Below are 13,427 nucleotides of genomic sequence, written 5' to 3'. Positions count from 1 at the left end.
TCTGAGCTACATCTCTTATCCATTCATACCATAACTGATAGGCATGTACATTGGATTCCAGGGGCATCGTGTTGTAATTTCAGTTGATTTGTAACGTAAAGTTTCCTTAAACACAAATTACTATTTTAGAAGAGATAGAAAAAAATGTAGGGTCAAAGGAAAATATTGTCTTTGATAGAGCAGAGGCTTTGGAATGATGTAGAAATTCCTTTTTAAACCTCATGCATTACTTCAGTTACATCCGAGTGTTTACTGATGGGAATAGGTTCGCCTACGCTAATGAATCCCATGCTTGTGAGGAATGTTCTTGGCGCCAGATCACGGAGTCAAACCGAAGTGATGTTTTCACTCCCTATCTTTTTTCCTTTCTTTATTTCCTGCAGCAGACTGCTGTCCCAGCAATCTCTGTTCTAGACTTGGTATGTTCTTTAATGTTTCTTGTTCCTACTCGGTTGCCACCTGCGTTGTGATTCTTTTTCTTTGTTTCCTTTGATGTTGCCTGAGCTTCACTCCACATACTGCAATTGAAGCCTGAAGCAGAGCCCCTCCTGGCTGCATTTGAATATTAAACTAAAAATGTAAATTCAAAATTTAGACCGCCTAAATTGTTTAACCCTTTCCTTGTTAGTGAATGCGTCAGTCAAAAGCGGCTAACTCGTAGAAATTAACTTTGCTTACATTACATTTTCAAACCATCTTTATAAGCTGTTTGTAAGCTAATTTTGAGGAAATAGTCAGACACCAGTTGTTTATTGGGTTATAGTGGTCTACATATGCATTGCATGGAATTTTAGCAATTCACCCTTATAATGAAGACTTTGAAAAAGGGGTGTGAATTTTATTTTATTTTGCTAGGAAATTTCATGGCTGTTCTCTTCTACTGCACATAGTAGCTTTTTTAGCAATACAAAACTATTCACTTTTTTTTATTGGTATTGCCTTTCAAAGGATACGACTACAGTTCAGTTAAAAAGGAGAGTGAGTATTTGAATAAACATACTATTTTTTTTTTTAATAGTCCTCTTTAGGATAAGTTCCTTTCTATTGTGGTATGATTTTAATATAGTGTGTAGTGCCTAATTTTAACTGTGTGTGCACGCTAGATAGGACTTACTTTCAAGTAGTGTAGAGGTTCTTTACCTTTTGAATATGTGTACTTCCTGTACCTATTAAATACATTCACAAGCTGCTGCTGCAAAAAAGGACTGGTGAAATTACTGCAGGTTATGGATCCACAGAAGCTAAGAACCTTCCTTCAGGCCAGCATGGTATTGCTGTGGGAACATTACTAAAAAAGAAAATTCTGCAGTGAGCTTGTGAGGTAAAAGTAAGTCAATATAAACATACCAGGTAACTCTCCAGAGTCTTTATAATTGCTGCTCTTGTCGATAATACAAGTAGAAAGACAGCATGTATACTTTGAAATACAGCAATTAAGCTTCTGAAAACCGAGCTGTGAGGAAATGCTTCACTGCTATATTTCCACATAGTATAATTGCTGCATGTTAATATTTCATTTGAATGTTACATTTGCATACTTCATTATGGGGTTACATGTGAACACTTAACCATAACATGGTACCATATCTTAAAAAGTTAAGGTTATAATTTTATTAAAAACACCACCCAAAATGTGTAAACCAAATATAACCAAAATACTGTATCCTGTCCTGTCTTGAAGCCGAAAAAGTTATGGCTTGTGATCAATCCTGCTGTTTTTGGTTTGTTTTTATGGTTTATTTTCCGTAAAATAACCAATCCTTGGTGGAGAAATGAAGTTTCGGTTAGTGCTGATGGTGCCTTTTCCAGAGAGAGCTAAAGAGCCTGTGTGCTTCCCAGTTACAGGATGAGGAACGCAGACGCAAGCAGCAGCTGGAAGAGATCCGCAAGCGAGAGGCAGAAGAACGGGCGAAACAAGAGGAAGAGCGCCGCAGGAGAGAAGAGGAGAGGAGCAGGCGAGAGGCAGAGGAGAAGGTGCTCATATTGTTTCTTTTAACTGGTGCCTTTAGGTGGTCCTCCAATAGGAGGCGACGTATTTATTAAAAAAGACAATCCTGGTATGATGTTAGTATTTTATTGTTTCTTTTTTAAGGTTGGTACTCATTCTTTTGGCAGAAGTGTAATTCATGGAAAAAGTATACTGTATACTCCTGCAATATTGTAAGCACTGTGTTTATATCTGGAAAACAAATGTATTATTTGCAAACCAATTGGCAACAAATATTTTGTTAACGCACAGGTGTGGTTTACTCTGCCATATACTGGTATTCGTATTTTGTTTGCTCTCAGCCGACTAGATACCATTAATGGAATAGACTTGCCTAATAGTGCGTGCTCATGCATTGAACGTTGTCAGTACAAAAAATAATAAATGAAGTTGTAAAAATGGTTTAAATTAAGTGTCTCACTTCTGGATTTGAAGTGTTAAATAAGAGAGGCTGTTTCCTTTCTTTTTATTAGTCAGCAAACTGCAGCTACTAGGTTCAGCACTTTTGTTTCTTTCTCCAAGAATGCTGCCTAATTTAAGCGTAGCCCAGACTTTTGTATCTCACTGTTTAATTAGTGTTTTTGTACAGCAGGCAGTTGAACCTGCATTTACTGCAAAATCCAGAGACATTTATGATGATTACCGTTTACCTACTAAAATTGTAGAAAGTATTTTCCATACCTCAGGGCTCTATAAAAGTGGTTGACCAAAAAACATTTTGCAGTGACTTCAGCATTTCGTTTTTATAACAACCCACACAGATGAAAGAATCCTAGAATTAAAATATAACCATATCAATGCGCTCATCATGTTGGAGTTGTAGTAGGCTGCCCTTCACATGCCCCATAATGAAGTGTCTTATGCTGTCCCCTTACATTGAGATATATTTTTCCAAATTCTTCAAATTTAATTCGAAAAGCTTATAACAACTACATAACTTTGAGCAAGAAAGCCTTTTTGTGAACACTTCCAAATTGCTGTACACTGTTAATTTAGCAACATTCACGACCGCAACTTAAAGTAAGTAGCGGGGTTCCAAAAAATATTGCGTTACACGTCTCCACATGGTGTTACAACTGCTCAAATACTGTGTCTGTAATTTTGTCTTTCCATTGTTAACATCCTGACAGACAACTTTTTACACTTGCAGCTTCAACCCTTTGTAGTCCAATTATTTTGACCCTGTCAGGCTGGTCAGGTCTTATTTAATTTTGGGGAACAAAATAACACTTTAGACCGTGTGCTGTTCAAATTGAATTAAAGTGACTTTATTTACATAAAACGTTTCAAATCACTATATAATCAAATTGATACTCTGAGGAAAGACAATTATACCAATTTTTTCAACCAAAAACACGGTTTTATTCATTTTTCTAGTATTTATATGAGGGGAACATTGCAAAAAGAAATGTAAAAAGTGAAAAAATAACCAAAAACAATTTATGTACTTTATAACTACACCCGCCCCTTGTTCTATCGCCCCTCGCTATAATGCGGATTCGGATGGATCGCGGTCCTGGAGTTGGTTCCCCATTTTTACAGTCTTAACTGTGCATGCCTTAGCTGCAATATACATAGGCAAGTTCACTTAGAATACTGTTTTGTTTTATTTCGTACTGCACACCACAAACAAAAATATACAAAGCATTAATATCGTACTGTTAGCATATACACACGCATTGCACAATAATACAAAGCAAATTAAATATCTGTTTCAAAACTCTTTTCAAAATGTCCGCTCTAGTGCACTGATAGTGTAAAGATTATTGCCCACATTGTCAAACAGGTAACACAGTAATAATGATCCAGTAATAATGAACAAAAAAGCCAGACCACTTGTAATGTTTTTTTATATTTATAATCACTCTTCCTGCAATGATTTAGAGAATGGCCGTCAAACCCCAGTGCACTAGAGTGGACATTTTGAAAAGAGCTTTGAAACAGACTTCAAAGTTATAAGTGTAAAAAGTTGTCAGTATGTTAACAATGGAAAGAAAATTTACAGGTATGGTATTTAAACACTTCTAGCAACACGTGGGGACGTATAACTCTAGATTTTTCACTACTTACTCTAAAATACTGACAGTAGAAAATATGTCGACAAACTCAAAAGTGAGTACATGATACAGGACTGGAATGCAATGCAATACTAATACATTTATATAGTGTGACGCTTTAAGTCCTCTCCGAATCACAAAAACAGGAACCACTATTTACACATAAAAGGCAACCTTGAAGACTTAAACTGAAGAAGTTGTATAGTTACGGATAGGAAAGGGAGCGGGTTGTAAAGCCTTGGACAGGTGGATGAAAAAACATCAAGTAATAGATAGAAAATGCAAAGAGTTAATCGGAAAGGATTGTTGAGTTCCCACTAAGTATTTTATTTTAAGAGACCCGATAATAGTATTGATGAAACAATATCTTGTCTTATTAAAAGCTGCTGTTTTCTTAATGGGGGTACATTTTGACAAGGTGATTTTTTTTATAGATTCTTCAGTAGACAGAAGCAAAACTTTCTGATTTGTCAGCAGATGAATTAAAGTATAGGAGCCACCCTGACTTGACTAACTAATGTTTAGAATTGGAAGGAGGACTATAAACAAACACTGATTAATTGAAAACATGTTCATACTGTGGTTTATATAGGTTTTTCTTTTTTCTTTTTCTTTTTTTTTTCCTTGCAGCGGTTTGTCTGCTATAATGCTCTGCCGGGGTGATTTGAGGTGCCTAGGTTTTGAGCAAATATGTGCAACCTATCATGAGCCATGAGTGTCGATGAAAATGAGAAATTATTTTGAATAGCCATCGGCACTTTTAATACCATTAAGGTAAATCAATAGCAATCGGGTATGATGAAAAAGGAACAGTGATTGACCAGGTATCATTCACAACCACTCTATTGAATTTGCCTGCTTAGGTAGAATAAAAATGCACCACTTTGATTCTAACCTGGTCCATGTGTTGCTCCCTCCTTTTTTCATCCACCCTGCAGAGGAGACAGGAAGAGGAGTACTACAACCGTTTGGAAGCAGAGAGGCGCCGACAGCACAATGAGGCTGAACGGAAGCTGCTAACACCTGACGAGCCTGGTCTGTACAGGCCTCCCCTCCCCCGGGACTACGAGCTCCCCCCTCCCCCTCCCCCCTCAGCTAACACTCCTCCACCCCCGCCACAGAGAAACACCTCTTACCTCAAAACACAGGTCTTCTCCCCTGACACAGTGTACACTGCCAAGTTTGTTTCATGCAATGATGATGAGGAGGAGGAGGACTCAAGCATAGCAGGTCAGGTTAAGTTATCCGCCACTAGGAAATCCTATGGCGACCTTCCTCCCGCTCCCAAGCCGCAGCCTCACCAGCCATCTGCCCGCCCGCCCCGCCCGGTCTCTGATGGGATCTTTCTTTCCAACTCATTCCAGCTGCCATCAGCCAATGCCAACAGTACTGCTTTTAAGGCAGGGCCCCCTCCCACCAAGCCTGGCTTCAACCCACCCGGCAACTCCAAAGGTAGTGACAGAGAGACAAGAGGAAAAAAAAAAAAACAGCCTTATATTTTATTATTATTTTTGTTTGTGTGTCCCTCCTGTTTGTTTTTGTGGTGAGATTTCTCCCCCATCCCTACCTTTTATTAGTCTAGTAGATTGTAGATCCACCAGTCGGTGCGTGATTTTCAAGTTTGATTTTTCTTTTTCGTGTCAGTGTGATTTAATCAATGATAATCTCTGAGATTCTTTGTCCCAAATTCTCCTCTGTCCTTACCAATCACTCTTCCAAGTAAAAGCAATAGATAGGTAATTTCCTCACAGTTATTCTTTGAGTACTGTTGGTTTTGGTGTTCATCCATGTTTCTTTTTTTTTTTTTTTTTGCTTGCTTGGTTTGGTTTGGCTTTGGGAAACTCACCCATTTTAGTAGCCTGCCCAGGTTTGGGATGAGGGAAAATAAAATATTATTTGGCTTCCAGAGGTACAAAAATCCTCCGTTTCCAGTGGTCACTTGGCAAAGGGGAACTGATCTGACCGAAACTGAGCATTTCATTAGTAAATGGCTGTAAAAAGGAATTGTATCTAATTAGCAACAGTTGGTAGAAGCAGTAGAGTTAGAGTCTAAATACTCAAGCAGCTCAGAAAACACAGAATTGCTTCAAAATCCAACAAAATAGTTAAAAATTAAAACCTTAAATCCACCAGCTCCACCTACTGATAGCAACTGGTTATTAAAAAACAATAGTCTAAAGCAGTGGTTCTCAAACTTCCTCTTGTCTGCGGTACTTGACGCAGGATCAAGATTTGTTATAAGTTCATATATATCGTATAACGGGATATTTTGGCTGGTATTAAATTCGGTGGATTTGCTACCTTGTTTTTTTTTTTTTTCACTTCACGTTCATTAAAGTCAGTTTTGCATTTATACTTTTAATTCCAAACACATTTAAATAAATGTTTACTTAATTAAATATGTCTGCTAAAACAGTATCTCATTTACAGTAACTCGTTATAGCGTCTACAGTGTAACTGCAGCAACTTGGAGAACAACAAAGGCGGCCTTCTAATCAGTTACAGTATTTACCGTTCTAATACGGCCCTTAATTTTAAGAACCAGTAAGCTTGTATGATAAGCATTTGCTGTCTCTCAGTTTTAAAACTATGGTTACAGCATAACACAGTGGAAAGATCACAGTACTATAATGCAGTAATTGTAGGGCAGTATTGCCACGTGTGAAATCTTTTAACAATAACGCTGAAATGAAAATGCTTTTTTTTGCTTCAAAATCATTTCAAACTGGTTAATAGACTAGCAAGCCCTGGCAAAATCAGCTCAGTTTTATACAGTGAAAAACTAATTTATTTTAATGTTTTGTTTTGTTTATGGAACTTTGCGATACCTGCTTGATGCCTAAACTAATAGTCGTATCTACAACGTATCTACAAAAACAGTCAACCACTTTGTTACAGACTTTCAGCAAGTCTGACACAAATAATTTTGGCTGTTACTTAATTAAACCCTTGTAAAAAAAAAAAAAAAAAATGCTTAACATAAAGAACAGTCCTACAGTGCCCCGATTTGATTGGTGGAAGTATTATTGGTGATCCAATCAAAACAGCCAATGAAGCCCAAATAAATTATCCACCCCTTATACGGTATAGCCTAAGTTAAGATGTGCGCTGTAATTAAAAAAAAAAAAAAAATAATTAAAATACATAAAAAAAAATTAAAATTCCTGAACCTTCTAACACTCCCAGGATACAGTCCTAGGGGGGCGTGCTCCCCAGTTTGAGAACCACTGGTCTAAAGTACATTAAGTATACTAGCAATATATTTAAATTTGAAAGTGTCCCCCCAGAGTAAATTTGTACACCAACTTTGATATGCAATGCTGTTTTAAAGCATCTATTTAAAAGTGTTGTAACACAGAAATAAAGTATCTGCATTTTTAGTCTTAATAAACATCTAAACTGGTTGAATTGAGCTTGAGGTTGCAGTATTTACTTAAATGCTAGGACTGGGACTGCGATAAAATGGCCACAATTGTTGGTTGCCCATGTCAACTGTTCTTATTTTGGAGACCATAATGGTTCACACAGACTTATTTATTATTATTATTATTATTATTATTATTATTATTATTATTATATAAAATGTAATGACAAAACATTGCAGGTTTACAGTGTATGAAATAACACGTTAACACTTAGTTGCAGGGTTCATTGTGTAAATGGGGTTCTGACAGGTTAGAAGTACTATTTTCAGAAAACTAAAAATGGAAAGGTTCTTCAACAGCCATTTACAGAAATGCTTATTATGGTGCAACATGGACTGGTAGCAGTTTTAAGATTCAGTTTTGTTTTGTATATGTATTGGCCTCAATTGGGAGTATATTGTTATTGCAGGAACATCCCACTAAATTCATGTTTTTTAATTTAGGTTGTGCCGCAGTCCCTGTTGCTTCATACTTTCTAATTGATGATTAACAGTGACTAACCTAAACCTCACACACTTGTTGCAAGGCTAATTTCAGCTAGCCTTCTATCGATTTGCTATTTACTGCCTCTGCTTTGCCTTGATCTCCTCCTTTTGGATTTTCTTTTTCCCTACACCTTTGGCTCTGCTGTTTTATCTGATTGACCTCCTTTTTTAAATGCTGAGACTTTCTTATGCCATACTCTACATCCAAGACTCTTTTGTATTGGTTTCTGTTTAGCTCTTTAATGAAAGAGCGTATTATGAGTTATTCAGAAGGGTATGGCATAAAAAGGATGCCCCTGATGGCTTGTGTCAAAAGTAATGAACTGGTGATGGAGGCTTTCATACCTAGCCTCTTCCACTAGGCTTGAGGGTTTCACCAGTTCTCTATTTTTCCTATGCCATGGAGCTTGGTATTTGTATCTGCCTTAACCTGTATGTGTCAGCTGCATTTTGGAATGCCCTTTTCTTTGTTTTGTTGTTCCATGACTGCAGCAAGCATCCAGAGCAAGGCTACTTGCTCTTGGGCCAATGAGGGCGTTGTTTTTTAGGTGTATGTCCAACTGTAACCCTATGTTACAGCCATTCCACTGGTTTCTATTGTATTCAAATGTTTGATGCAAATACAGTAGTAATGGATATTACACATTTGAATGTCAAGGTACACAAATTGTAAGACTTGACCTAAGAAAAGTCATTAAAGAAGGGATTAATTTTCAAAAAAAGGCTTTTAATGTGAGCAAATGGTGGTAATTTGCTGTTAAATTCCGTTTGGCCTCAGGAATTAAATGATAAATCAGGAAAACCAGCCTTGATAAGCAGCATATTTTTCAAATTGTGGTTGGAAAACAGTTTGGAAACTAGACCAAGCCTTATTTTCGTAAACATGTTTGAATACCAGAATGTAGTCCTGTGTGCTCAAAACCAGATCTAAAGATGCCAGTGGAATAGGTCAGCAGCTCATTGGTTGATCATTAGGCTCACAATCAAATGTGTTTTTTTTTTTTTTCTGCAAAGAGGGGGTTTAAGGGTCTATACAACAAACCCTCAACAAAATTGGTTTCCTTGGGTCAACATATATGTTCATTAGTTTGGTCATGCTTTTTTTTTTTTAGATAGATAGATAGATGGAAAGATCATGTTGGATGGATCATGTTCATCAGCTCATTCTTACTATATATATATATATATATATATATATATATATATATAGTTTTTTGTTTGTTTGTTATGTTTTTATTTAATTCACCCCCCCCCCCCCCCCAGCTAACACACATTCCACCCTGTGAGCCTATTTTTTACCAGAGTGCTGATTTGTGATATTGTAATGAATCAGAGGTAGAACAAGCAGTTGTCACTTGAGCTGAGACAAGAAAAAAGAAGCAGTTTGTATTAATTGGTCTTCTAGCTGGCTTGTCAACAAGTTTCTACTTCTGATTTTGGCACATTATTATGTAACTATAAAGGTGCTGTATAATAAAGCAAATTGTAAATTTAAATTTGAATTAAAAACTATTAGCTAGGTTACAAAAGACTATCTGCTAAAGACTACCCATTTAGAATGACAAATGTTGGTTTTATTCAGTGAATCATATAAAAATGTATTCATTTTATTGTTGGACCAAGTATGAAAATAAATTGATCTCCACATTTTGAAAACACTGCTTGTTATGTTCAAGCTAAATTGCATAACTTTTTAAAATGTATTTATTTATTTGAACAAATATTTGTAGTTGTTCAGAATATCCCATCCAGCACCTAAGAAGCACTAAAGGATGGTTTTCTTTATACAGCTCCTTTTGTCCCGTGCAGTCCTGTTTTGTTTGCTTGTTTTATTCTGTATTTATTTGTCTTTGTTTCAAACAGGATTTAATTCGTACACTGGAACTACAGCAGGGGTTGTAGGATTACATGAAGTTTACAGGGACTCGCGGGATAAATGGGTCAAAAGGTAACAGTCTGAGCAAAGCATGTAGTAATCCAGCCAAAGTGTTTTTTATGTTCACCTACTAAAATACCTGCAAAATGGTAACGAACCAGTAGTTTCCACACGAGCACATGCATTGCCTGAAACTCTGCTTCAATTCTAAGGTTACCACAGCTACAGTGTTGTCGGACAATCTTTAGTTTTAATTGAATGTGTATGGGCCTATTTACAAGTGTAAGTGTTTTAAAGTTAGCACTGGGGAGTTCTCCCAATACAATGGCACTTACACTAGCAAATTGTCCATATTGGGCAGGTGCAGTGTGCGCACTAAATTCCCAAATTATTTATGAAAGGTATATTAAACTGTTTTTGTTTTTTTTTTATCTGCCCCCCCCCCCCCCCCCCCGCCCCCCGCCCCCCGCCCCCCCCAGTGGTCAAGATCAAGATGGTTCTTTGACTGGTGAAGCTCCAGAGAGTATGACTTTCAAGGAACGCCAGCGATTGTTTTCCCAGGGACAAGATGTGTCCAATAAAGTCAAGGCATCAAGAAAACTGATGGAGTTGGAGAACGAACTCAACACAAAATAAAACTGGAGCCTTAGCAGGATTGAGCGTGCCTCCGAATGAAAGAGGAGAGTGTCCGTGTTCCTTTTGTATAGTGTGATTTTGATTTCCCTAATAATTGGACTGTTAAATATGATTTAGATATATTGCAATAGCAAGAGAGGCAATTTTGCTTACTTTCAGTGAGAACTGTTAAAGATATATTATAATAAAGCACTGTAAAATATGTTTTAATTATAAAAAAAGGAATCACATGAAGGGTGGTATATTTTAGTTTTCTTTTAATGGTTTCGGGTTAATAGTTTTCTGGAGTTTAAAAAAAAAAAAAAAAAAAAAAAAAAGCCGAAGTAGCTTACGGTCATCTGGAATCTTTTATAATGACTAGTTTAAACCACCAATGTTATTTTTTTAGCTGTAATTGCAGAAAACAGTTCTAGCTTTCTCTGTTGGTGCAAGGTTAATTTTCAAGTTAAAAGACGATTCTGTTATTAAATAAATAAATCTTCTTTTGAATCCTGTTGTGCTTCTTAACGGTAAAAATGTGAGGGTGGTTACTTAATGGACAAAGGGTTGTTTATTAATTTTGGGGGAAATATATTTAGGGCTTCTGTTTTTCAGCGTTTATTAATTTTATTTTTCGGTGCTTATTTTCAGCTATTTGAGTTTTATGTAAATCTTTTTTTTTTTTTTCTGGGCTTTTGTTTTTGATATACTGTATGAAATTAGTGTTTTCGGTTACTTTCCAAAATGCTTGAGTTTTTTTTTTTCTGTCAAAATATTTGTAGTAGTAACTCGACAGTACTTGCACACTTAAGTTGTTCCTTCTTTCCTATGCTGTGTTCCACAACGAAATCCTTATGGTCCTGGGTCAGTGGGAAAGGGGTGAAGTCAATGTGAATTGATTAACTTTTTCCGGTGGTTTCCAGTGTTTATTGGCTATCCACCAATTTTAATTTTTTTTGTATCGGGTGTTTTATCGTTTTTTTTATCGGTTAAAAACAAGAATCAGAAGCCCTAAATATATTTAAGGAAATAATGGAGGTAGGCAAAAACATTTTTAAATGTGATTTTATACGAAAATGTGATGCATACAATTTAATGTAACATACAGTTGAAGATTGGATTGTACTGTGGTTGTAACTAGTGGCAGCCCCAGTTTGATATCAAAGAGTTTTATAATATGGTTTCATGGTGTAGGTGGAAACAGCAAATGGCTTAATTAACACTCAGTTGAAAATATTCAGTCTACTTGTTTTCTTAGTTTATAGTATGACTGGAATTACTTACATGGAAAAGGTTACCCATATCCTATCCATTTGATAAGACAGGACTGATGGGACTTTTATTTTTATTTTTGGTGTTTACAACTGCTTTAAACAGTCTATTTTAATTACTAAACTGTTTTGTTTTACATGAGGATTTTGTAAATCAAAAAATACATATATATATATATATATATAGATAAATAAATAAATATGCTGAATTTCAGTAGAATTTGTACGAACATTCTATGTGTATTACAATAGTTTTTTTTCATCCATTTCACCTGGTATCTGCAGATCAGTCACTTTAATCAGCTGCTTTGAAGAGTATTTATTATTTACGCAAATCTCAAGGTGAAATGAAAGGTGGATCTTCACACTATCAGTTCAAGCAATTTGTACTTAATACAATCACAGTCCAGATTTCTTATATATATATATATATATATATATATATATATATATATATATATATATATATATATATATATATATATATATAAGCAGACTGCCTTCTGTTCTATGTGTGGTCTGGTAGCCAATTAACACAGTACACAGTTCCAGCTATGATCAATGTGTCTCTTGCCAAGGAAATGGCCCTCTTACAATTTTTTCTTTCTGATGTACTACAAGTTTCTTAAGGTGTTTCCAAAAAAATGTTTATTTAACTAAGCTCTGGGCTGGATTATTTACTTTTACCATATGGGGTATTTAAGGATAAGTGCACACTTCAAGTGTAGAGAGTAGACATTTACTGCCTTAGCAAAGAAAAACAAATTGTATGATTGCTTTAATGAAAATTGGAGTAAATATTTTTTTATTTTGCTTTAGTTTTTTTTTTTTTTTTTTTACTTATTGGAAGATTCAGTTTACCATCTATGAAATGAAGGGCAGTGTGTATTGGGGAACACATTAAGGATGTTGCATGTACTGGAGTTGTGTGAGAAAATGTTAGCAGTTAATAAAAATCCTGTTCCTGTAATACATTCATCCATGTACTGCATACGTATTTTATGTTTTTAATAAAAGGACAAGTTGAGTGTTTTTCTGGATTTTGTAGGACTTTCAACATCTGCTGTGGTATGAGTGCTTTCTCTAAGTGGCTTTATTACTGAAAGCATTGAAAAACTGCTGTATTTTCGACTATTTCACTTGCAACCTATTTTTAATAAACTGTCTTTGTATTATGTATTAGGTGGGTTCTGTCCTTTATTTTTCTTTAACTGCTATTATGCTGTCTGAGTAGTTTTGTAAGTGTTTTTTGTATGGACATAATACCTCTGCATTATACAGACCATTTCCCATAAGTTTATCAAGAGCCCCTGCTGTAATGCTGAGGGCTCTTGATAAACTTATGCTGAGGGTTGCCAATTTAATGGGGTTTTCCTGCTGGTTGTACGTTTTAAAAATAAATAAAATGTACAGGCTTTGCATGAATCGAGGGCAGTGTACACTTTTTGATTAAAAATAAGTAAATAAAATCACATTTTTATATCGCTTGAAGTATTCACATGACTTCCTGCAAAAGTACTTTAGTACTTGATCCAGTATTTTACTTAATGTTTGTTTCCAGCTGTATACGGTGTCTGTTTTAAAACCTTTCTTGGGCCTATCAAATTCCTTTCTGATGCAGTGTGGTTTGCAATATCATTTGAATGGCAAATGGTACAGAAAGACAGCACCACACAATTTAAAATATGTTTAATTGTTCAATGACGGATTT

The 13,427-nt window shown here is 35.7% G+C and overlaps 1 protein-coding gene across 24 annotated transcripts in view; it reads left to right on the top strand.

Annotated features, from left to right (window-relative positions):
- The window catches only part of LOC117402228 (afadin-like), a 125,838-nt gene extending 112,943 nt beyond the window's left edge, over positions 1–12,895 (top strand). For 7 of the 24 annotated variants that reach the window (XM_059024209.1, XM_059024217.1, XM_059024214.1 and 4 more), the window contains 6 exons: positions 384–419; positions 949–978; positions 1,840–1,974; positions 4,983–5,496; positions 9,818–9,902; positions 10,310–12,895. In XM_059024209.1, coding sequence (XP_058880192.1) covers positions 384–419; positions 949–978; positions 1,840–1,974; positions 4,983–5,496; positions 9,818–9,902; positions 10,310–10,466 — 957 coding nt within the window. In that variant the 3' untranslated portion in view covers positions 10,467–12,895. Of the gene's footprint in view, positions 1–383; positions 420–948; positions 979–1,839; positions 1,975–4,674; positions 4,927–4,982; positions 5,497–9,817; positions 9,903–10,309 lie in introns of those variants that run through there. The other 17 variants (XM_059024225.1, XM_059024229.1, XM_059024226.1 and 14 more) reach the window with 9 other exon arrangements.
- The last annotated feature ends 532 nt before the right edge of the window (positions 12,896–13,427 follow it).

This window comes from Acipenser ruthenus, chromosome 5, assembly GCF_902713425.1.
Source record: "Acipenser ruthenus chromosome 5, fAciRut3.2 maternal haplotype, whole genome shotgun sequence".
Taxonomy (NCBI): domain Eukaryota; kingdom Metazoa; phylum Chordata; class Actinopteri; order Acipenseriformes; family Acipenseridae; genus Acipenser; species Acipenser ruthenus.
The sequence above is the reverse complement of the archived record's forward strand: the minus strand, read 5'-3'. Positions and strand labels throughout refer to the sequence as shown.